This window comes from Alligator sinensis, unplaced genomic scaffold (genome assembly GCF_000455745.1).
Source record: "Alligator sinensis unplaced genomic scaffold, ASM45574v1 scaffold1309_1, whole genome shotgun sequence".
Lineage (NCBI taxonomy): Eukaryota > Metazoa > Chordata > Crocodylia > Alligatoridae > Alligator > Alligator sinensis.
In genome coordinates, this window is record NW_005842870.1 from 455,857 (window position 1) to 477,929 (window position 22,073).

A 22,073-nucleotide genomic window follows, 5' to 3' on the forward strand; every position below is an offset into this window, starting at 1 on the left:
GCTGGCCCCCCACCATGGCTCCAGACCTTTAAGAAAAAAAAACAGAGAAAAGCCCTGAACTCACTGCTCCTGCAGAAGCCACGGGTCTTATGGGACTCGTACGCCCCCCACATGGTGTGGGGCAGTGAGGATCACCCCCCACCGATAGGAGCAGTGAGTCCAGGGTTTTTCTTGTTTTTTTTTTCTTAAAGGGCCATAACCATAGCTGGCAGGGCAGCCATGGGGGGCTGGGGGGCTCATGAAGAGCCTCCCATGCAGCATGGGGCAGTGGGGGGCAATGGGGATCACCCCCCCCACACACACACAGCAGCAGCACCTGGTGAACTGAGGCTTTTATTTTCAAAGTGCTGAGAGCTGGGGCAGGTGGAGCAGCCATTGCCAAGCTGGGGGGGATGGACCTGGATGATTCAGAGATTCAGCCAAATCAATTTAGGGCCGTGATTTGAATTACCAAATCGAATCACTGTCCCCCAAATCAGTTGAATCTAAAGCGAATACTAGCTGCTTCGCACAGGCCTAGTCAAAGTTTTTCTCATGCCTAGTGACCTATAAGGCTATGATGTAGTCAGGTGGCTATCATCACATTCAGCAAGCTTTGACTTATCAGCCTGTATGACCAGCAACCCATTAATAGAGGGACCAGGTAGGCGCAACTTTCAGCATGAATTCAGCATGGATCAAACTCATATCTCTGGCAATAAACTGAGAAGTTTTAACTGCTTTTACCACTGGGATCCTTAGTTTGTCTGTGGAATCCTCATCCTGCAATCCTCTAGTTATTCTATTTACAGAAATGGAATCTAGAAACACTTTATACTGCTGCACAACAAAATAAATAGTAAGGCACATGAGTAAAGCAGTATCTACTTAGTAGAGTAACAAGGATGATCCTTGTGGCAGAAGGCCACCTCTGTTTCTCCCTAAAAATGCTGCTCTGTGACAATTTGGTTAGGATGGGCCCTGCAGAGGGTACACACCTTACCCTATCTCTTTAGATAACCTGAGCTGGATACATTCCTGAGGGAGGGGGAAACCTGCTCCCTCTGCCTACGTAACTGGCATCCCATACCTGGGTGAGGGGCTTGGGCTCTCTGGTGGGCTAGAGACTGCCAGTCTGCCCAGCAATCAGTGATGCATTTCAAATTGGTTGGCTGACAGCCAACAGGTGGTAGCCTCCATTGGACCAGGTAAATGAGGTCATAAGGGCTATCTATATAAGTTAAGGACTGCCCAGGAGATGGGGACAACAGCCATGAGGAAAACTCGGAGAGAGAGAAGAGCTGGACCACCTGAAACTTGCTCTCTGATTCAAAACTCATGATCAAGGAACTGCCTGCCTACAGAGGGAATCTCCACCTGCCTCTGGATGATACTTGTGAGTAAGCTACCTGAGATCTAACTAGATATATAGCTTGCAGTAACTCAGATGCATGATCAAAGGCTACTCCAGCCACCTTGTTTGCTCTATGGGATTTCTCTGATACTATTCACCTCTGTACCCTATTCCAAACCTACTCCTTGTAACTAATAAAGTTCTCCTTTGTACCTAACGTGGGAAACTTATTGGGAGTGGGTCTAGATTATGCCTTGGGGTCCCCTTGGTCTGACTAACTAAGGGAAATCACTACTTGTGCTTCCAACTGAGGGAAGCACCCCAAGTTCTTGAAGTCAGTCACGTACCCTCAAGGGCTACTAGGCCTGTGTTTCCCAGGGGGTGCAATGCCAGGTTCAAGCCCATCCCTGGGTGGTGGCAACTCTACCCCCAGGCTAGCGGGTGTGCTCCAGGAAGGGGGTCAGCCAGATGTGAGGTGCCCCCAGGGAGGCACTTGGAGCCTGGAAAGTGGTCAGATGCAGTGAGGTGGGTGGCTTAGTGCAGGAGCACCCCGTACTGGCCTGCCACAGTCCTAAGACCATTTGGTAAGTTAAATGATAATAAAAGATTCATGAAGATACAAATAATCATGTTAATGACTCTGACCTGCTGACTTCATATGAATTAATTTGGACAAGAGTCTATCTGTTGGTCATGGATAATGAACTGAATGTATTTTATTCACTAAATGATCCAGACTTATCTGGAGTCATGTTGTTTATTTGAACCATTTCAAAATGCCTGTAATACCTAAAAATGCAGTGGTGGGTGGGGGAGAGAAGCAGGGCATGGAGAAACCAGCAGACCCTGCTGTGACTGCAAGTCTCTTCTGGAGCTCCAGCTAGGGATCAGAGAAGAGGGGCCAGCCTTGCTGTGGAGCAGAGAGCCGCGCCCACCCCACAGATCATGCTGGGATGCTGGGGGAATCTGATTTAACTTAAACCAACAAGGGGTCTGGGACAGACATTGCATAAACTGGTTTGACCCAAATCAGTTAAGTCTGATACTACATTCAACCAGGTTTATCTCAAACTGGTTTTAGCCATTTTGAAACTGCTTTATGTGCACTGAATATCTGTTCTGTTACAAGTTTAAACCAGTTTCTGATCACTTAAACCTGTTTTTTGTGTAATGTCTGTCCCTAGTCTAACAAACTCCTCCCTAGGGAGATGCTCTAAAAGGGGTGGGGAGTTCCTTGCAATTACCTTCTTGTGCCTCTCCTTTGTGGCATTAACATCATCCTGCAGGAACTGTGATTCAATTTGAAGTTCCAGATTGCACAATAATGCTTCATCTGCTTCCTATAATACAGATGAACATGATGCTGTTAGTATTTGCTTCTAGATCACTAAGAGCAAAGGAGTCACTTGTCCAGAAGATGAATCATTTCACATTCTTAGCCACCTGTTCTGAGATTTAAAGATTATTGGGAGAAATAAAGGTGTTATGAAACCAGCACACAATATGCTCTTTAATCCTTTGTCTTCTATGGTGCATGCTGTGGAGATAATGTCTGAAGAAAAGCAATGTATATATTTCAGCACTTTGGCACTGTCAAAATGTGTTCACCATATGCTGAAAAGTGGCTGGCAGCCAAGGAACGGACACTTACTTTGATGCTAAATGCTTACAATTATGCTTGAATTCTAAACAGGGGGAATCAAAAGAACAAAGTATTGATTTCTCTACTATTTATGACATTATTTGAAACACTTTTTTAATATCCCTGGAAAAATTTGCACTATAATTCTGTGTCAAGCTATTTCTCACCACTTTGTAGAACTATACCATTGCAAATTTGTTTTTTCTTTTTGTTGATTTTTTAAAACAATTATAGCACCAAAAATTATTGATGTGTTAGTATAGAAACACTTAAAATTTGGGGGAAAACCTGTAATAACATATTATACAGGAGGAAGATAATTCCCAAGTCAATTTAATCTAAAAGAAGAAGAAATAATTACTGAGAATTGCACATGTGTAGCTGAGATCAGGATATGGCCCAATCTGACCCCAATTGCTATTGTGTTATATTATTTTAAAAAATACAAACTGAGGTGTCAAACTTATCTTGTGCCCCAGGCTGAATCCAGACCACAGGGTTTCTTGCAGGCCAGATCCACAGAAGCAGCAGCAACAGCAATAGTAATGATGGTGGGGATAACTACAGCCACCATGGCAGTGGAGCAAGCAGTTTCAGGCTAGGCAGCTACTTGTCGTAGTGGAGGCAGTGCAAACAGAAGCAGGCCAAGTGGCAATGGGGCAAATTGGGTTCTATTGGCAACGCCCTCATTTGCCACCTGTGATTTATAGCCATGTCCACCAGAATACCAGGTCTACAGCAGGCCAGCACCACTGTTAGCTACTCCCACAAATTTCCTAGCCCATTGGTAGTGTGACAGGCCAGATGGAGCAGATCCATGGGCCAGAAGCAGCCCATGGGCCATGTGTCTGACAGCTTTGATAGAAAGTAATTTCCAGTAAATTTAACAACATACAGTACAAAATAACAAGTTCTAAAGTGAGTTTTAGACTCAGGCTGACCTCCACCCCCCCCTGGAAAATGTCATCTTTTTGTTTTGCTTTCACTTTTTTGACTGCAGAATAATACTAGAGTACTTCTTCTATTGTAAAGACCCCCCAAAAGCCATAACAGATCAGAAGTTTTTTGAGACTGTGGATTCCTATGGCCCCCTCTACACTTGCAAATAAAGGCACAATTGGATCTAATGCACAATTCACACAGTTGTACCTCCTGCCATGCCACACGTGCATGGCAGGAGGTGCAATTGTGGGATTGTGCATTACAGCCCATCACACCTTATTGCTGGAACAGGCAGGAGCCCAATCCCAGGCTCCCCCTGCACCAGCAAGAAGTAATCTTCTGCACCTGGGAGCCCCATGCACCCTCACCCCCCACCATCCCGTATTCTTGGTATGGGAAAACCCTAGGGCTGGAGGATCCTTCACCCACAGGGATCACCCACAGTGATCCTCCTACTGCAGGGGTTTCTCACACCCCCAGGTCCACGAGATCCCAATCCTCTCACCCTGGATGTTTGCTGGGAGGCACGCTGTGGGGACCCAGGATCTGCAACTGTGGGACTCTGCATCCCCACAGCTGCAGGGTGCTGACAGGACCCAGAATCTGCAGCTGCTGGGACTGAGAGTCCCCATCAGTCTGGTCTGGGCAAGGTACACCCCTGCAGCTGGGAGCCTTGTCACCTGACAGGGCTCCCAGCCTTAGGGGACACCCTGCTACGCATGCACATGGTGACATTAAAGCTTGATAGCAACTAGCTATAAAGTTAGTACACATTTTCAAGGTTTAACTTTTTAGTGAGTTAGAGCTGTTTATTGTGTGAAAACTACTTTGCACGTGTAACTGCACAGCTAATCAATTAATTGTGCAGTATCTGTAATGTGTAGAGGGGACCTCGGTCAAATTCCTGCGTTCACCTAGTGAATTATGTTTGCACATGTAATAGGGTTAACATTGCTGTCATGGCCTCTGGCCAATCAGTTCAAGAGCTGAGCTGAGCTCTTGAACTGCCATGCCTGACTTTGATCCCTGGCTAATGTGATTGCCCCAGTACTGGCTGATGAGAGCATCACTTAGCCCTTTTAAGTACACTGACAGCCTCAGGCTGCAGGCATGCCTTGACAACAACTTCAGTCTTCTCTGAAAGCTGTCCATAGCTGTCTTATTCTGGAACTAAGAAGAGTGAATGGGACTGAATTCCTCTACTGACCCATCTAGGGAAGGGAGTTGACAATCATTTGAAATAATCTGTTGGGTGTTAGTATTGGGTGCTAGTCTGAGAAGGAGGGTTTACTGCTACAGACTTCATTGGAGGGCTGGGCTTGTGAACAGAGCACAAAATGGGGAACTCTAGTAGACTCCCTGCACTCCATCTACAACAGATTGGGGATGTCAAGGGATGTCAAGGATGTGCTGACATGTGGAATCAGGAGAGGGATTTTTTTTACCCCTTCACATAAGGGTTATCAGTTTGATGAGGTTAAGGATTTGTTAGGGTGTTTGTGTATTTGGACTGAATGACTGTTAATCTGGAACCTCTCACTCAGACCTCTAGAGCCCCTGAGAAAGAGGCTAAATTGGAGAGATGGTAGTATCCAGGTCTCTCCAGGAGGAGGAGGACTCCAGGCTGGCATGTATTCTCCAAGCACACAACAAGCAATCGGATGCAAAACATTCTTTCCCCCTTAGTTTCCTTTAGTTAGAGCAACCCTAGATGTTTCTTGTTACAAGAGGCTAAAAATAACTTCTAAATGTCTGATGCCTTTTTTAAAACTCAACGCTTTCAATTAGCAGCTGTAAATATCCCTCACATTGGTATAGTCATGTGTTGCAAAGTAAATACTTCCAGCTACAGGAGAACATATGACTGGTGAAAGAGAATTTTCCTTTTTTCTACATGCACAGAAAATTAGTCACAAGCAGTGCCATGCTATTCAGAAATGTGTAAATGCTAGCTCTTTCCATTATGCTATTGATTTTTCTCAGCCAAGTATGCTGGTCCTCCAATAAAACAACAGTGGACTCATTGTTAACCAGCTCAACAGCAAACGCAGCTAATTAAAATAGACCACATACAGAATATTCTAAACCAGTCATCAAGAATATATATCACTTTTCTGCAGTCTTTATAATTTCCTATTGATAGAAAGATCAATATAACAATGAAAATGTTATTAGGCTTGTGGAAGGAAGGCTGACATTACCAATTACCAAATATTTTTGTATGTAATGGGCAAAACTAGTTTTCAGCCTTTTAAATGTGGATGGAGAATATGCATTTGCAGTTTTTTCCTTCCAAATAAGCTGTTTTTAGCTCTGACTTGATATATCATGTATCAAAACACAAAGCACAATTGTTTTTCTTCAAAAATTTGAATTATCACTTTAAACAAATTATACAAATCACTCTGTCCAATTTTTTTTTTTATCTTCAGCTTCATATAAAACTCCAGCAGTAATCTAAGTGAATTAAATTGCATTTTTATTCAATAGCAGTGAGAAAGAAATCTGCCAGATCCAGTACTGTAGAATTTGTGCATAGTGACTGACCAAATGGATGCATCTACATGAGACATCTACTGAGGAGTTGCCTAATTAGCTCTGCAGTAAATACCTTGGCATCTACATGTCCAGCCCTATTAGGCCAAAAGAAAATAATAAACTCTGCAGCAAGGTAGTACTTGTAAATGCAAGTACTACCCTGCTGCAGAGTTTTTTACTCCACAGCATCACACATGTAGATGCTGATGGGGCTGGCTGGGTCACAAAGGTGCTTGAGTGTCAGGCCTGCCTGACAGCTAGCCCCCCACACAGCCAGCCCTTCCACAGCATACTGAGCCAGGTTGGAGCAGCCCTGGGCTGGCAGGCTGACTTCTGCAGCCCCCTGTCAGCCAGGACTGTTCCAACCCAGCTCTGGCCCGTGGTCCTAGGCATGCATTTAAGCAGTGCACCCAGGGGCAATAAACTCCAGCACCGTATGTACCAGAGCTTATTGCTGCATGCTAATAGCATGTACAGGTGCTCCCAGTAGTTATTAATTACAACAAAGAGGGAACCTGAAATATCTTGAAAGGGATGTGCTAAACATGAAAACAGAAAGAAAAGCAGAAATCATAAAAATTACCTCGATCAAGCAGAACAACTTCTGCTGTTGGCAGAGGAAAATAAAGATTGTTTAACTGCAACAGGTTATAAGCACAAAAGCTGAAGGATTAGCAATGCAAACGAGCTGGGGACAAATGAGTTATCTAGCTTTTCACAAAATAAAGCAAATAACAAAGGAGGGTAATTCAGATTTATTACCATATTTTTAAAAGCCAGTCTTGAATAGTTTTTAAAGATGCCCAGGGATTATTAAATCCTTTTCTTGAAGCAATAATCCTGGGGCTGGGCATGGGCACTTTGCTGCACGGTTAATAGCTCAGAGGTTGCAAGTTCAAGGACATAGCAAAAGTGTTCACAGCACAGCCTTGCTAAATTCTAATGAATCTATACATTCTGCTAAATACCTTGTCACAAGGACACAGAAAAGGAATAACCCTCTCTCCTTATGCTACTGGCTTAATTGTGTATAGTTTACATTGAGAGGAGCATAGAAACTGTTTCAAAGAAGCCAACTTCCCTTGTCTGGGAAACTAGACTTACAGTTAGGAATGAATCCTGTGAGGGGCCAAGTACTCTCGGTTCCCAAGAGAGTTCACAAGATTTAAAGGTTCTTGGCATTTTATAGGATTGAGACCTTGATGCTGTTAAAAAATCTTCCAGTGCAACAACACACTTTTCCTTTCACCTTCTAGGAACATTTGGATGTTTGATATTAACCTGAGGGAGTGATGAGCATGTTGATGGACTTTCACTGACTATTTCTGCATAGTATTCAAGCAGTCAGAAGAACTCCAGTCCTGGGCATAGAATGGAGTATTAAGGGTACTATAGGCAACTAAACATGTTGGGACACACATCCTCAGCTGGTATAAATTGGCAGAGCTACATCGACTTTGAAGATGATGCTCCAGTTCAGCTAGAAGTTGAAAGGCTTGATGCAGAAATTGATGGTTAAATCTACAGATGTATTTTGCTGAAGGACAGAGTAGGTAATCATAATAGGTCCTCCTGGTCTTAATTTTTTTTAATATATTGGCTGAGGATCTGGCCTGTGACTTTACTCTGAGTAAGGTCACTGACATTAATGAGAACCTTCAGAGAAAAGGAAGTCATACATATAGGTGACAGAATCCAGCCAATTACATGGGCATCAGAGAGGGGGAAGTATATGCACCACTGCATAATGAACAGATGATCCCTTTTGCTCAAACAAAGTAGGGAGAACTGAGGAAGAGACTACTTGATCTTTGTCACTTCTGATCCTTCATTATTCCCATTTTTTATCTCTAGGTCAGGGGTTGACAACTTATTGCCCACGAGCCAGATCCAGCCTGGAGAGCCATGGGATCCAGCCCACAATTTTGTCAATGTTCTGGTGTCAGCATTCAATGGCAGGATCCCACATCAGATAGTGAGTAGCTTTGCCTGTGCCATGGCCAGGCAACAGGGAGAAGAAGCAGCAGTAGCAGTGTCCAGGTTCTAACTCAGGCCCACCTTGGACCCAAGCCAGGTCAGTCCAGCCTGCCATTGCAAAAAGGTTGACAACTGCTGCGCTAGGTGATATAGGTGATGGATATATAGAACAAATATACACTAATAGCAGACAAATTAAATATATATGGGAGAAAGTATGTGAAGATTGCTTAGAAAAGCACTATTGTGTATCACATGTCTCATTGTCACATCTCTTAAAGGCCACGTCGGAATATATATATCCCCCACCCCTTTTTTTCCAGTGGGGTGGGTTGCAGTGGGGTGTGATCTAGAGATTCTACTTTCACTCCTGCATACCATGAGAATACCCCTGACCAAGGCACTCACAGCTGGTCCCATTCTCTCACTTTATAGCCCGTCTACACTGGAAAACAATAAAAAGGAGCTAACAAACTTGAACTGTTTGTTATGAAGTTTCCCATGAGATTCATGAAAAGGGTTTAAATACAGGAGCAGATGGGACAGCACTGCAGATTTAATCACTCCATTTATTGTCATACCAGGCATCTGCTTTGCAACATTCTCCATATTTCTCAGCTAATGTGGACCACTTATACTCAGTGCAGAGTACAAGGATATTTCCATCTCTCCTGGATGGTGATTCAAACAGTAACCCTTTTGTTACAATGCTGTATGACTATATTTCATATTTTCATAATTCATATTTTAAGTGGAATGATCTTTACACTATTGGCAAACATTGCCAGGTCTGACTTGCTAACAGATATTCTATTCCGCCTAATTAGGCTCCATTTCTGAGATAAATCCATAATATGTACCTTCGCCATCAACATAGGAGTTTGGCTCCTGTAAGCCGGCATGTTGTATAATTCATGTAAAATTGTTGGTGTTCCTCCATGGCTTAAACAGTTGTGTGTGCATGTATGTAAAGAGGGAGATGGGAAATATCTCTGTTATCCTACATAATCTGCTATATCTCTTTCAAACTCACTAGGACTGAATAGGATACTTTAAAGATGTAGAAGCTCAAGCATATAGTATCTCATGAATGAAATTCATTCAATGAAATTAAATATGAAGTGTATAGTATTAGTATATACTTGCCTATAGACTAATACTAAGAGCCTAGATAACCATCTAGAGGGCTGGAGAATTCTCCATTGAGAAGTTTGGTATAATTAGCACAACTTAAACCTGATGGGACAGCTTGCATGATGGGAATATTAAATCCTGGGTACCATGGAGCCAGGTTGAGTTGGGAGCATAGCAGCTGTTTTGGTAAACATACATCAGGCATCTGCACACAGTGCCCTTTCCACTGCAGCTGATGTTGAATAATCAACACTTCTATGCTGGTGGTGTTAGCATTGGTAAGGAGACTGGCATTTGTGCCACCTTCCTCCTACTTTATGCTGATGCCAAGGATCTTCTGGAGGTAGTGCTGCTGAAGGTGTTCCAGACTTTTTAGGCGGTTCCTGTAGCTCACCCAAGCTTCACAGCCATAGAGAAGAGGTGGGATTACCACAGCCTTATGTAATAGAAGCTTTGTTTGATTCCTGATGTTGTGATCATTGAACACATGATGATACAGTCTTCTGAAGGCAGAGCTGGGGTATCGGATCCTATACTGGATCTCCTCATCAATGTTGGCTGATGAGGTATGCAAAGTTATCTTTGCTGGGGGAATTAATTGGCTTGGAGCAGGATGGTGAAGCACTTTTGTTTTTCCACTGTCAAGGGTCAGTCCCAGGCACTGGTATATTTGAGAGAAGCAGCTAAGGGTCATTTATAGGTCCTGCTCAGTATGTGCAACAACAGCACAGTTATCAGTGAACTGAAGTTCCACAATCAAGGCTGATATAACTTTGGTTTTGGCACAGAAGCGGGAAAGATTGAAAAGGTTCCCATCCACCCTGTACTCGATGCTGATGCCAGGTGACAAACGGTCACATAACATCCTTTTGCAACAGGTCTTCATGAGGTGTTGGGGCAATACTGTGGCAAAAGGACTAATGAGATCCTTGTTTATATCATGGTAGGGGTTCAGAGGGGTGTGTGTGTGTGTGTGTGTGTGTGTGTGTGTGTGTGTGTGTGTTGGTGGGGGGCAGCTGTCATTTTAAACCCACACAAACAGCATTGCTGAGACAGATGTATAAGTATTCTGGAAAGTTCTGGTATCAAAGTGTCTACAAGATATCAAAAATAGCCAAAAATGTGAAGGAAGGTGGGAGTGCTTAATGAGCTCCATTTGAACTTCTCAACAAAGGGTACAAGGGGTGCCTGTAGATGTATGGGAACACTGCTCTGATGCACAGTAATTATAGTGCATCGGAGCAGACTCGATTAACGAAATCTGCTGGAGCATGCTAATTAGCATGCTCCAGCTGCCTCTGTGTCTCATGTATTCAAAATCCCTGCACTTCAAAATAGCAGCAGGGGTTCTTTAACTAAAGTTCATTGAACTAAAGCTTCCCCACCACCATCTTGAAGCACGGGATGCTGAATACATGAGATGCTGTGGGCACTTCAATGAGAGCGGTTTTCAGAGCCATTCTAATTAAAGCACCCCTGCCCCACACCCCCAGAGCACGTGTAAAGATGCCCAAAGTGACTTACAGTGGAGAAGAGACTAAATACTAGAGGTTCTAGTACAGCATAGAAAGGCATAACAAGAATCAATGGCTAGAAGCTGAAACCAGACTTAGTCAGAATAAGGCAGTGAGAGTACTTAATCACAGCAAAGGAAGCATGGATTTTCTATCTCTAGATTCCTTCAAATATGAGCCAGGTGCTTTTCTGAAAAACAGAAGTACAATTTGGTTCATGGACAAGTGACAGGGTGAATCCTAGGGAACTTCTACACTAAGGAGACCAGACTGTGCTAGGTAGCATTGCTAAACCCAATGTAAAGTGTCATTAGGCATATGCCAATGACTCTTCTGACTGGGTACATTGTTAATGCCTGCTCAGTGTTGCTGCAAGCTGTCTCTACTCCCATCTCTGCCTGGGTTTAGCAGGCATGCTGTGCTGCAGTAGGCTGCCCCTTAGTATGGTTTAAAAGACCATCTTGTCTTGCATGGCCCTTGAGAAAGGTAGTGAGACTACATGGTGTAATGGCTCTTCTGGTCTTAAACACCATGGATTTATAAAATGCACTTGCACGTGATTAAAGAGCTTACATTTTCAAGGTAATACATATGTAGTAGATAGGTCCAAGGTCTGAATATGACACACATCAAAACTGATGGGTCTGCTATTTAATTGTCTTTTAAGCTTAGTCTGTTTAGCAATACAAACGTTGCTGTCACAAATAAGGTCAGACTGGACCATCTCCAAAAGACATGGGATTGAAGCTACAGTACAGCTAGCAACACAGCAGTGTTCTTAAGCATTCATTAACCACTGGATCAGCATTAGCAACCAAACAAGCTTGATGTTCCCTGTGAACAAATACCCACTTAATTATGTTAACCATATTAAGGGCCAAGCTTGGGGACAAAGCAAATAGTCACTCATTCCTTTTTTCAGTGGTACAGCAAAGACTGTCAGGACTGTTAAGAGTGCCCTACAAGCAAAACTGTTCCTAATGAATGGAGCTCTTTGCACTAAGTCTTCTGTATACCCTGTGCTTTTCCTCAAAACTCCATTTTTTTTTGTCATTTGGCTAAAGTACACTAATGATGAAATAGCCTCAGCACATCTGTATCCTGCATAGATCATGTTTTTTTGCTAGCACAGTTTGAGGCTCATATGATCTTGCAGTGTATTGTTCTTTGCCATGGAAACAAGAGGACACTGGTATGGAGCCAGGCTAGGAAATTATTTCAGACTTCTGAAATACTGACACCCCTGCACTCTAGAAACAAAACTATGTTAGAACTGGGGATAGCCTAAAAGTAGGGCTAAGCATGTGATTAAGTGCTCGGCCTATAGTAAAATCCATGGTATGCATGAGTTCAAGCCCTTCAAAATTATTTCTGGTCTGTGGGAAGGAAGTGTTTGATGTATGTTTCTATTCCTTTTCTAAGCCAACATTTTGGTGTTAATAATACTGATCCCACAAGGCAGCGCATGCCCTGTAGAATAGGATAAAATCTTCAATCCTTAATAGGGCTGCTTGAAATTTCTTTTGACATTTTTTAAAATCAGAAAAGAGACTCTTCAAAACAGAAGCCAAATTGGAAGGAAAACTGTCAAACTGGCTTTGACAGTTTCCCACTTTGAAAAGGTTTGGAGCAGTCAGCGTCCCACTTTGACGCTTCGGAAATGGGACATGTCTATTTTCAGGGGTTCAACTATTTGTTCTGAAATATACGCTCCTTTTATAGTAAGATTTCAGAAAGTAACACTCTGAAGTTATATTTCATTAATAGTTTGACCTGACCCAATCACTTAGGGTTCTCATTAGCAGTCCAAGCCAAAGTTTAGTTCATTTGACTTTAGTCCAACCCCCGATCAAGGCAAGATCATCCCTATCTAAACCAAACCTGACAAGTGTTTAGGTAATCTGCTTTTAAAAAGCTTCCAATAATGAAGTTTCTACAGTTTCTCTAGGTAACTGTTCTGGTTACTGATTTTGGATTTAAACTTCATTGTTGAACAACAAGAAACATTTCTATACCTCCATGCCTTTTTCCATCTGACACTACCAGGGAAGGAATCTAGACTGATCTGCACAAGAAAGAGTAATTCACAAAGACACTGTCATGGGCCCAGAGGAACAGACTACCATCTTCAGCTTCCTCTGTGCAAAAATGAAGTTTATTTCCTATGTTGACTTTTTACCATTTTTCATTTTCCCTGAGCCTGTTGAAGGGTGTGTGAGCCTGAAAGCTTGCAGAAAAAGATTTTTTTGGGGTGCAATTTCTTAGTTGGTCTAATAGAAGATATCACCTCTGAACCAAGAGTTATTGAGTTTTTGCATTTCTTTTTCTCTCAGATCAACACAGCTACCAAATACATCCCTGGTTGCTTAGCTATACTCATAGGTTAGATATTAGAAAAACTTTCTAAATCTCCCTACAATTTAAGTCCATTACTTCTTGCTCTGTCCTTACAGGCACAGAGGATAAATGATCTCACACCTCTTTTTTAAACTCCCCTTTGCATCCAAAGACTATGACCAAATCAGCACTCAGACTTTTCTAGACTGAATAATTCCAGTTCTTTCAGTCTTTCCTCATATGCCATGTCTTCCAAACCTCTGATATTTTTTTCTGTTTTTTTCTGGACTTTTTTCAATGTGTCTACATCTTTCTTGAAGTGCGATGCCCAGAACTGGATGTAGTACTCCAGGGGAAGCCTCCACAGTGCTGAAGAGAGTGGAGCAGTCATTTCCCAGGACCTGCATATGCCATTCTTGCTAACATATCCTAATATGCTTTTTGCTTTTTCCAGCAATATTACTCTCTTGACTCAAATTTAGCTTGGGGTCCGCTATAATGCTCAGATCTTTTTTCTGCAGTGCTGCAGCATATCCATCCATGTGCCATTTTGTAATTGTGCATTTGATGGACCTTAGTTTTAATATCACTGTTTACTTCAGACCATTTTGCGGATTTATCAGGGTCACTTTGGAGGATGAGATTTAGATTTGAAAAACTGCTATCTGACTTGGTTTCATCTGCAGTTCTTCTCAATTGTGTCCTTCAAGTCATTAATGAAGATATTGAACAGTACCAGTCCAGGACAGCCTCTGGAAACCCCCTCTTTGATATTTCTTTACAGATAAAATTTGAACTATTAAGAACTATCTTTGAACACGAGCATCCAACGGGAGAGTTCAAGCTGTCATGAGCACACCTTTAAGCAGTTTAATCTAGACCAGATGTTCCCAAACTTTTTCTTATTCCGTACCCACTTCTAGATTTACCAGCTTCATGCATACCCCTACCAGCATACGTTTTATATTTTAACACAGTAAATGCCAATTATTATTATAATGAAAATTAAATCTGCAATTACACAATTTCTCCCATGTACCCCTCCTCCCCCAGGGAAACCCCTGATCTAAGCCATATTTCCTTGGTTTATTTATGAGAATGTCGAGAGACAGTGTCAAGAGCTTTGTTAAGGTCCAGGTTTATCAGATCTGCTCTCCTCCCTCCTTCGCAAGGCCCATTACTTCATTATAGGAAGTATTTGGTCTTGACAAATTCATGCTAACTGTTCCTTTTGACTCTATTATCCACTAAATGATTACACACTGATTGGTCTATTAGCAGTCTACACAGAATTTACATGAAAATGCCCATGATTGGAAAAACAAGAAAAGGTTCCAAATTCTCAAATTTGATTCTAATTTCTGAATGTTGCTGAGACTCGGATTGCATTAGATATGTGTATTAATAATTTATAACCAGAAATAAAAGGTAGGATGAAATGGTTCTTTCATTAGTTTAAGGATGGGAATTCCAGTAAATGTGAAGGAGGAGGAGAAAATTATATTACTGCATCAGAAGGGAGAGAAATGCTTAAAGTGGATTTGGCATCAACTGGAAATGGCCTCAAAGTGAATTTGCCTAATAAATGATGCAGATTGCATACGTGTCATTGTAATTGGCTCACCTTATTCAGGCGTCCAAGAGTCTCTTTTAGCTTCTGCTGAAATTCACATTCATTTCTGTACCTGCAGATAGGAAGAAGTTGAATTGGTTATCTTTTTACAGACTGCATTTTCATCTCTAATATGCAGGATATAAGCTTCACATCTTAAGTAGAATATGAACTTTGACAGGGCCTATCAAGTTTATTCATATTTATATTATTTGCTCTGCTTCAGGTAGTGAGGTCAATTCTTTATTGTATTAGTTCCCTATATTCTCCTTCTTGCAATTCATAATGAGATGGGTGGGCATGTGTTATGAGTTCTCCAAAGTCCAAGGCTAGATCATTTACAATAAAATGTCAGTGATACACATGGCACAAAACTATATTAGACTACAGTGCCAGCAATTTAAAAGTTATCATTTTTACAGTTACCCCACTGATATTTGAAGTATTTGTATTTCACTGTACTTACACAATTATAGTTAACCCCAAGATGAAGAAGATGTACTGAAGTAACCACTGATAAATGTTACAACTTGTGATGACTGGTTGTTCAAAGGAAATTTCATCTATGTATAGAATCAGGGCTTTTTTATTATTATTTTATAAGTTTTGAGTCCTTTTTTTCACACCATGTTAGGTTATTTATCTATACATAATTACATGTAAAAAAATCTCTTCTATTTGATTAGGAAATGTTAATTAAGCAATGTGCACATAAAGTTTAGAAATGACGTTTATAAATTAAATATAATGATTACATCAACAATAACAACAAACTACAATAGCAACAATAATAATGGTGTAGCATAAAATGCTAATCACCAGGATTTCAGTTTTATATTGAAATGTGTGCATCATTCTGTCTAAAGGATTTTTTTTTTCCTTTGTGGAAAGCAAGGGAAAAACATCTCATAAAGGTCGGCTTTATTGATTCTGTCCTGTTCTTTGGAGGTGACACAAAAGAAACCTGCTGAAGAGTTCAAACAAGACTGTAAATGATCTTGCTTAATAGGAAACATAATTTAATTAACTAGTGTAATTAAAAAAAGGAATTATAAATGTATTACAGTACTGAGCAACAAGATTTGATCATCAAATACTGAACTAATGGCTCATCCAAGACAGGCAACTGATGTTGGCTGAAGAGCAGGATGATGTTGTCTGATTGTCTATTGCTTTCCCTTTCTAATACAGAAGTATATAAAATTGCTATCTTCTCCCCATCCACTTAAATCTGTCATGTAATGGGCAGAAAAAACCTGGCAGCAGCTTCCCTCTATCTACTATATTTTTCGTTACAGAGTAAGTATAGCATAATGAAGATTTTTCCATATCACCTGAGGCTTGCACAAAAGGAAATATAGTCAAACCTGAAGACTTTGCAGGGTTAGGTTCCTTACTGCCCTGCAAAATGGGTGTTTGTGAAGTTTCAAGGGGTATATAGAGCTGTAGCAAAGAGCTGAGAAGCTTGTCATTTAGTTTGGTAGCCTGTTGCTGCAATAAGTGGCTTGCAGATTACTCTGAAAAGAATGACCCAGATTCCATTGCAATTTAAGATTGAAAAGCAAGTTCACTTTGGGAGCGTCTACACATCGTCGTACCGTGATGTTGGTACAGTGCCAAGCGTTAGTACTTCATTTTGGAAATACTAAAGCATGGCAGTGCAGGCAATTACTGTGCCATATGGGTGGCACACATTTAGATTTCCTAGCTATGTTGCCATAGCAGCACACTATATCCAGGGAGCATGCTGCTATGGCGATGTAGCTGGTGATCAAATGTAGACTCGCGTGATCATTATGTCGCTGTAGCACACCGTACGGTGATGTAGTATGCTGCTATGTTGCCATAGAGTGATGTGTAGATGCACCTTCTTTTTACTAAAGTTAACACTTTGTCTCTGTCCTGATTCAGAAATTAATTCCAGGGCTATTAATGGTTGTGAGGTACCTGTCATATGAAAAAATAATTTCTGTTCAAAGCTAATAGTAAGCTTAGCCATGAATAGAGCAGGGGACATGCACAATTGTTTCAGTGTATAGAGAAACATATATTTTAGCTGCTTTTAAGAGGATGAGGAGTTGTTATTTGGGAATGTGAACAGGCTACCATGATCTAAATGTGACAACTGCATGAGCCCATTTTCAGTCAGTCAGTCAGGGTGTATGTAATTGCTGAGCCATGTGATAGCATCATCGGTGGCCATGTGCAGTTCCTGTAGTCCACCACTGAACTTAGTCAGTGGGCAGTATCAACAATATGCGACCTGGTGTGTGTTTTGCCACATGTACAGTCTGGGTTGCTGCGAAGTTCCCAACTGTAGCGGTTGGCCATGCACAGAACCTATTCAGCAAGGCCCACTGATGGTCTTGCAGGTTGAAGCCAGGTGGGAAGACTGTAGGATCTGTGATAAGGAACTTGTTTGGTGGTGATGTTGACCTCCATTCTTCACATCAGAGGGTCTCTTCTGTGTGGCCCTGGTGTAGCGGTTTGGACCACAGTGGGTATCATGATGGTATCTTTTGGTCCACGTGCAGGAGGTGGATTTAAGAGATCGTCATACCTCAGCAAGCATGGTTTGGAATAGATATTTTCCAGTAGCTTGCTTGTTGCAACTTCCCATCAGATATGGGGGGAACAATGTTGTTCAGGACTGGGAGCCATGGTAGAGTGGTTGGTCAAATTGTTCCTGAGATGATACGTATCACTGAATGTAGCTGCACATCAATGAGTTTGGTGTGTGATGACCAATTCCAGACAGGTGTGCAGTATTCTGCTGCAGAGTATGAAAAGGCAAGAGCTGACATCCTTAGGATTGAGGCTCTTGCACCCCATGATGACCCAGCCAGCTTAAGGTGGTTGTTGCATGTCTTAATTTTCATTACTGACTTTTTCCAGTGTTCATAATAGCCCTTTGCCCATAGCCCTAGTGTCACACCCAGGTAGATGGGTTCTGCTTAAAAGTTAACTAAATTGCCCTAACTTTGACCCTGAAGTAAGCAGGGCTAAATTTGGAGTGATTTTGCTACATTTCTATCACTGCAGAATCATGCAGATATTACAGTTGTAATAGCTTCTACCATTATCAAAAGGTATTGTTACAAATAATACATCCATCTATTCCCTCACATTGCTCCCAGATCTCTCACTTGGTTTGGGAGAAAGCAACATAATGCCATATATTTTAATATTTCATTGAATCCATATTTATTCTATTACACTTGTTCGGTTGTACTTCATGAGATTTCTTTTGGTCCAATCCTCCAATTTATCAAGGTTTCTCTGAATCCTAGCCCTAATCTCTAGTGTATCTACTATTCCTCCTACCTAGTTTAATCCAAAAACTTGTTGAGGGTGAATTCCATCCCATCTTTCAGATCATTGGTGGAGATATTGAACAAAACTGGCCCCAGAACTGGCCCCTGGGGCACTCTGCTTAATACTGGCTGCATACAAATCCTTCATCCAGCCACTAGCATGGGCTCAGTGCTGTCTAGCAGCTGATGCTCCTGTTTTAACGGCCTAGTTCTGTATGTGTGCACATCCAGTAAGCCAAAAGTAACATGCCAGGGAAAATATTGGAGCCAGGACATGTGTTCTGACCTGCTGGTGTTGGACTTTCAGATAGTAGTAAAAAGCATTGCTCTAGCAGATGGGGTCTATCAGGTGGCTTTGCAGGTGGCTATTGGTATGGAATCCCTCCTACCTTATGTATTCCAGCTGTTCTACTGCATCTGCACTCACTACCTGATACAGCTACTACTGCTAAACAAAATATTCCAGTTTGGGAACAATATTATTTGGTTTTTATCATAACCAGAGTCATGCATATTGCCTAGCTTCATACCTAGTTTTATTATCTAGCAATTATACGGTGCATACAAATCCTATGCATTTTATCTTTGGACACACTTTAGATAAAAGAATACATTATGAGTAATTCTCATAATTTTTAACATTAATTACTTTTGCTCACTTGTTGGCATTCAGCTGATTTGTACTAACTTTTGGGATATCATGGAAAGAGAAATAAATGCTTGATTTTGAGGTTTCCTGCAGCCAAATATAATAGTGCTATGATAACAATGCTCAATGCAATTAACATAATTACATTATGTGCAAGACTCCCCAGGAATGTTTTCTGTGAGTTTTAGAGAAAGAAAGCGCCATCCGTTGATAAAAAGTCTAAGTTATTCATGCTAATGTGAAGAGCTGTGAAGCTGGCTACAAAGGACTGAAAAATAAATTTGAACATAAAATCTGATTTCAACTGTTTCATAGAGCTTTACTTCTGCAAATAGCGTCATAGTACTTTGGCATTTAAAATGTAACCTCAGAAGTATTTGGGGCTCATTTAAAGATACAAATCAATTGGATACGTATGTATATGAAGAAATGGAGTGTGAGGCTAAATGATTTGTGTGTTAGAAGCAGGCCTGGGTGCTTTGTAAATACATGCATACTAAACACTAGAACTCTTGGTTCCAAAATGATACCCTTTATTAGACCAACTGGACTAATTGGTCAAGTTGCTCTAATAAAAATAATTTTGGAACCAGGAATTCTAGTTTTTTGGATGTCTTTTTGTCTCAGACCAACACATCTACCAAGTACACCCTTGTAAATACATACTGTATGTAACAAATTCCCTGCTACTGCAGAGGCACCAGATGTTGATAATGCCCTTGTTTTACATGCTTTTGCCTAGCAGGAAAACTAGACAGACCTCCTAAATATCTGCCAGAGGTAGACAGGATTCATTCAAGATCAGGCTGTGCAGGTTTGATTCCCAGCAGTGATGTCAGCCATGTCCCTTGCTGATCAGTCAGCGGATAGCTGTGTAGCATAGCACATTGCTGTATCTATGGCTGTGTTCCATTTTCAGAGTGCTAGGTTTTGTCTGTATTGTTCTATGCAAAATTTTAGGGCACTTCTCTGATAGTATGATGTAATCTCTTCCTTGCATACTGTTGCACTTTGCACACTGGAGCAAAAAGCACAATCTCTCCCTCTGCCTCAATGGCTAAACAGTTGCTTCTCCCTAGATTTGTACCTTCTGGTTTCATCAGCTAGATTGTGGTCACTGGTTTGATATTTGGTAAGACTGTTTTGCCTCATTCTAGTGAGACGGCAGCATAAGAATTTTTCTGTGCAGGGATCCATGGCAATATGGCTCTTTGCTAGATTTGATTTGTTTGTGCCAGTGTTTTGTGTCCTGGTGCTTTGGATATTGGTTTAAATCCTGAAGCCGTTCTTCACTTGTTTACCAGAATTACAGCTGCAATATCATAAAGAATATCTTGCAGAGCCTTTGTCTGATATGGAACCCAGTCTGAATTTCTGCAGTGAGTTGTTTATGATAATGCTCAAACAGGTAATATTTTGAGTATGATTAATCTCCATGTCACCAAGACACTATTACTTTGATTGTTTCATGAAATATCTTGGTTTTTGCTTTCCCCTGATTGACCTCTTGAACCTATAAAGATAATGAATTTCTATATGGTTTCTCTAGAGACCAACTTGCATAGATAGTGGCACCACTATAGAAAACACCAATAATTTTATTAGAGTCCCTTTGTGAAAATTTTGGGTTTAGAAACTGTCACAGTAAAGACCGTAGGGAACTGTGGGGTTTTTTTGTTGAGGGTTGCTCTAAGTCTACATCTGTATATAGCTACCTCTTACTTAAAGGCCCCTTTTGGCATATTTACTTTGATCTTTTTTCTACTCCTTATTTTGGTATAGGTATTTATTAAAATCATGTTTTCTCAACAGTTTCAGTTTGTTCCAATTCGCACTCTATGCTAAAAGCAAGACTAAATTCAAAACCCTCAAAAAGCCCCTAAAAACAAATATAATATAGGCAAAAATCTTACCACATTTTTTTTGCATATTTGAAAATGTAGAATCAAGATGTGGCCTTGGTTCATTGCTCTAGAACAGTAGTCACCAACCAGTCGATTGTGGAAAGAGCACATCATGCACATGTTCCCACCCTCCCCAGCCCAGCAAGTCAGTTGGTGGGGGAGAGATGGAGAGGAGGCCCAGGCGACACATGCAGCAGGGCTTGGGGTGCAAAGCCCAGTCCACAGCCATAGCCGCCTCTGCTGTGCACAGATTGGGGAGGCATGTGCCCCTCCAAATGCGGGGCAGTGCCAGTGGCTATAGGTAGGAAGTGGGGGCAAGCCCTGCACAGCTGGGGTGGGGTGGGTGACAGGGATGCAAGTGGCTCATCTTGGGGGTGTGGGGAGGGGGGGCATGCAGCCCAGGAAGGCAGGTGGGGTATGTGCCCCCAGATCTGCACATGCGGCAAAGCGGGCTGGGGCTGAGGCAGTGCTGGGCTCATCCTGGCTGGGATGCACTCAGGCCAGGCAGCTGCAGCAGTGGCACTGGGGGCAAGACCATGGGGTGGCAGGGCATAGCCCCTCCAACCCTCACTCCCAGCACCACTGCCAAGTGCAGCATGGGCCAAGCCCAATAGGAAAAGCCCAACACAGCCTTTCCCTCCCCTCGAGGACATGGGGGCTGGGGGCTGGTGTGCGCAGGTGAGGGTGAACTGCAGCTGCAGGCTGGAAGGCTGATCTGGGCTTTTCCCAGTGGGCCTGGCCTGTGCTGGCCTCAGCACAGATGGTGGTGGCACTGGGAGTGGAGACGCCTCCCTCCCTGTGGCCCTGCTCCCAGAGCCACAGACACCCAGCCTAAGTGCAGCCCAGCTGGGAAAAGCCCAGCACTGCCCCAGCCTCAGCCTGCCCCATATGCAGATGTGGGGGTACACATCCCCTTCCTGCACCCCCCAGATGAGCTGCTCATGACTCTGTCCCCTGCCCTGTCCCATCTGTGCAGGGCTTGCCCCTCCCACACCACCATTGGGGGGGAGGCAGTCATCGAGGCCCCAGTGGTGAGGGAGGGAGTAGGGTAGGGCTGGGGCCCAGATCTTCCCCTCACCACAGACTTACCTGCTGGGGGGGGGGGGGGGGAGGGGAGCAGCATTAGATCTTGGGTTGCTTTTAAATGCCAAAGGGGAACTCCTAATTTAAAAGGTTG

At 42.3% G+C, this 22,073-nt stretch overlaps 1 protein-coding gene across 1 annotated transcript in view; it reads right to left on the minus strand.

The window, feature by feature from the left end:
• The window catches only part of BFSP1 (beaded filament structural protein 1), a 42,137-nt gene that overhangs the window by 13,789 nt on the left and 6,275 nt on the right, over positions 1-22,073 (minus strand). Inside the window, exons 2-3 of the mRNA XM_006035710.1 lie at positions 15,042-15,102; positions 2,578-2,673 (exon numbers count right to left, since the gene is read on the minus strand). Of these exons, the coding sequence (XP_006035772.1) occupies positions 2,578-2,673; positions 15,042-15,102 (157 nt within the window). The remainder of the gene's footprint in view (positions 1-2,577; positions 2,674-15,041; positions 15,103-22,073) is intronic.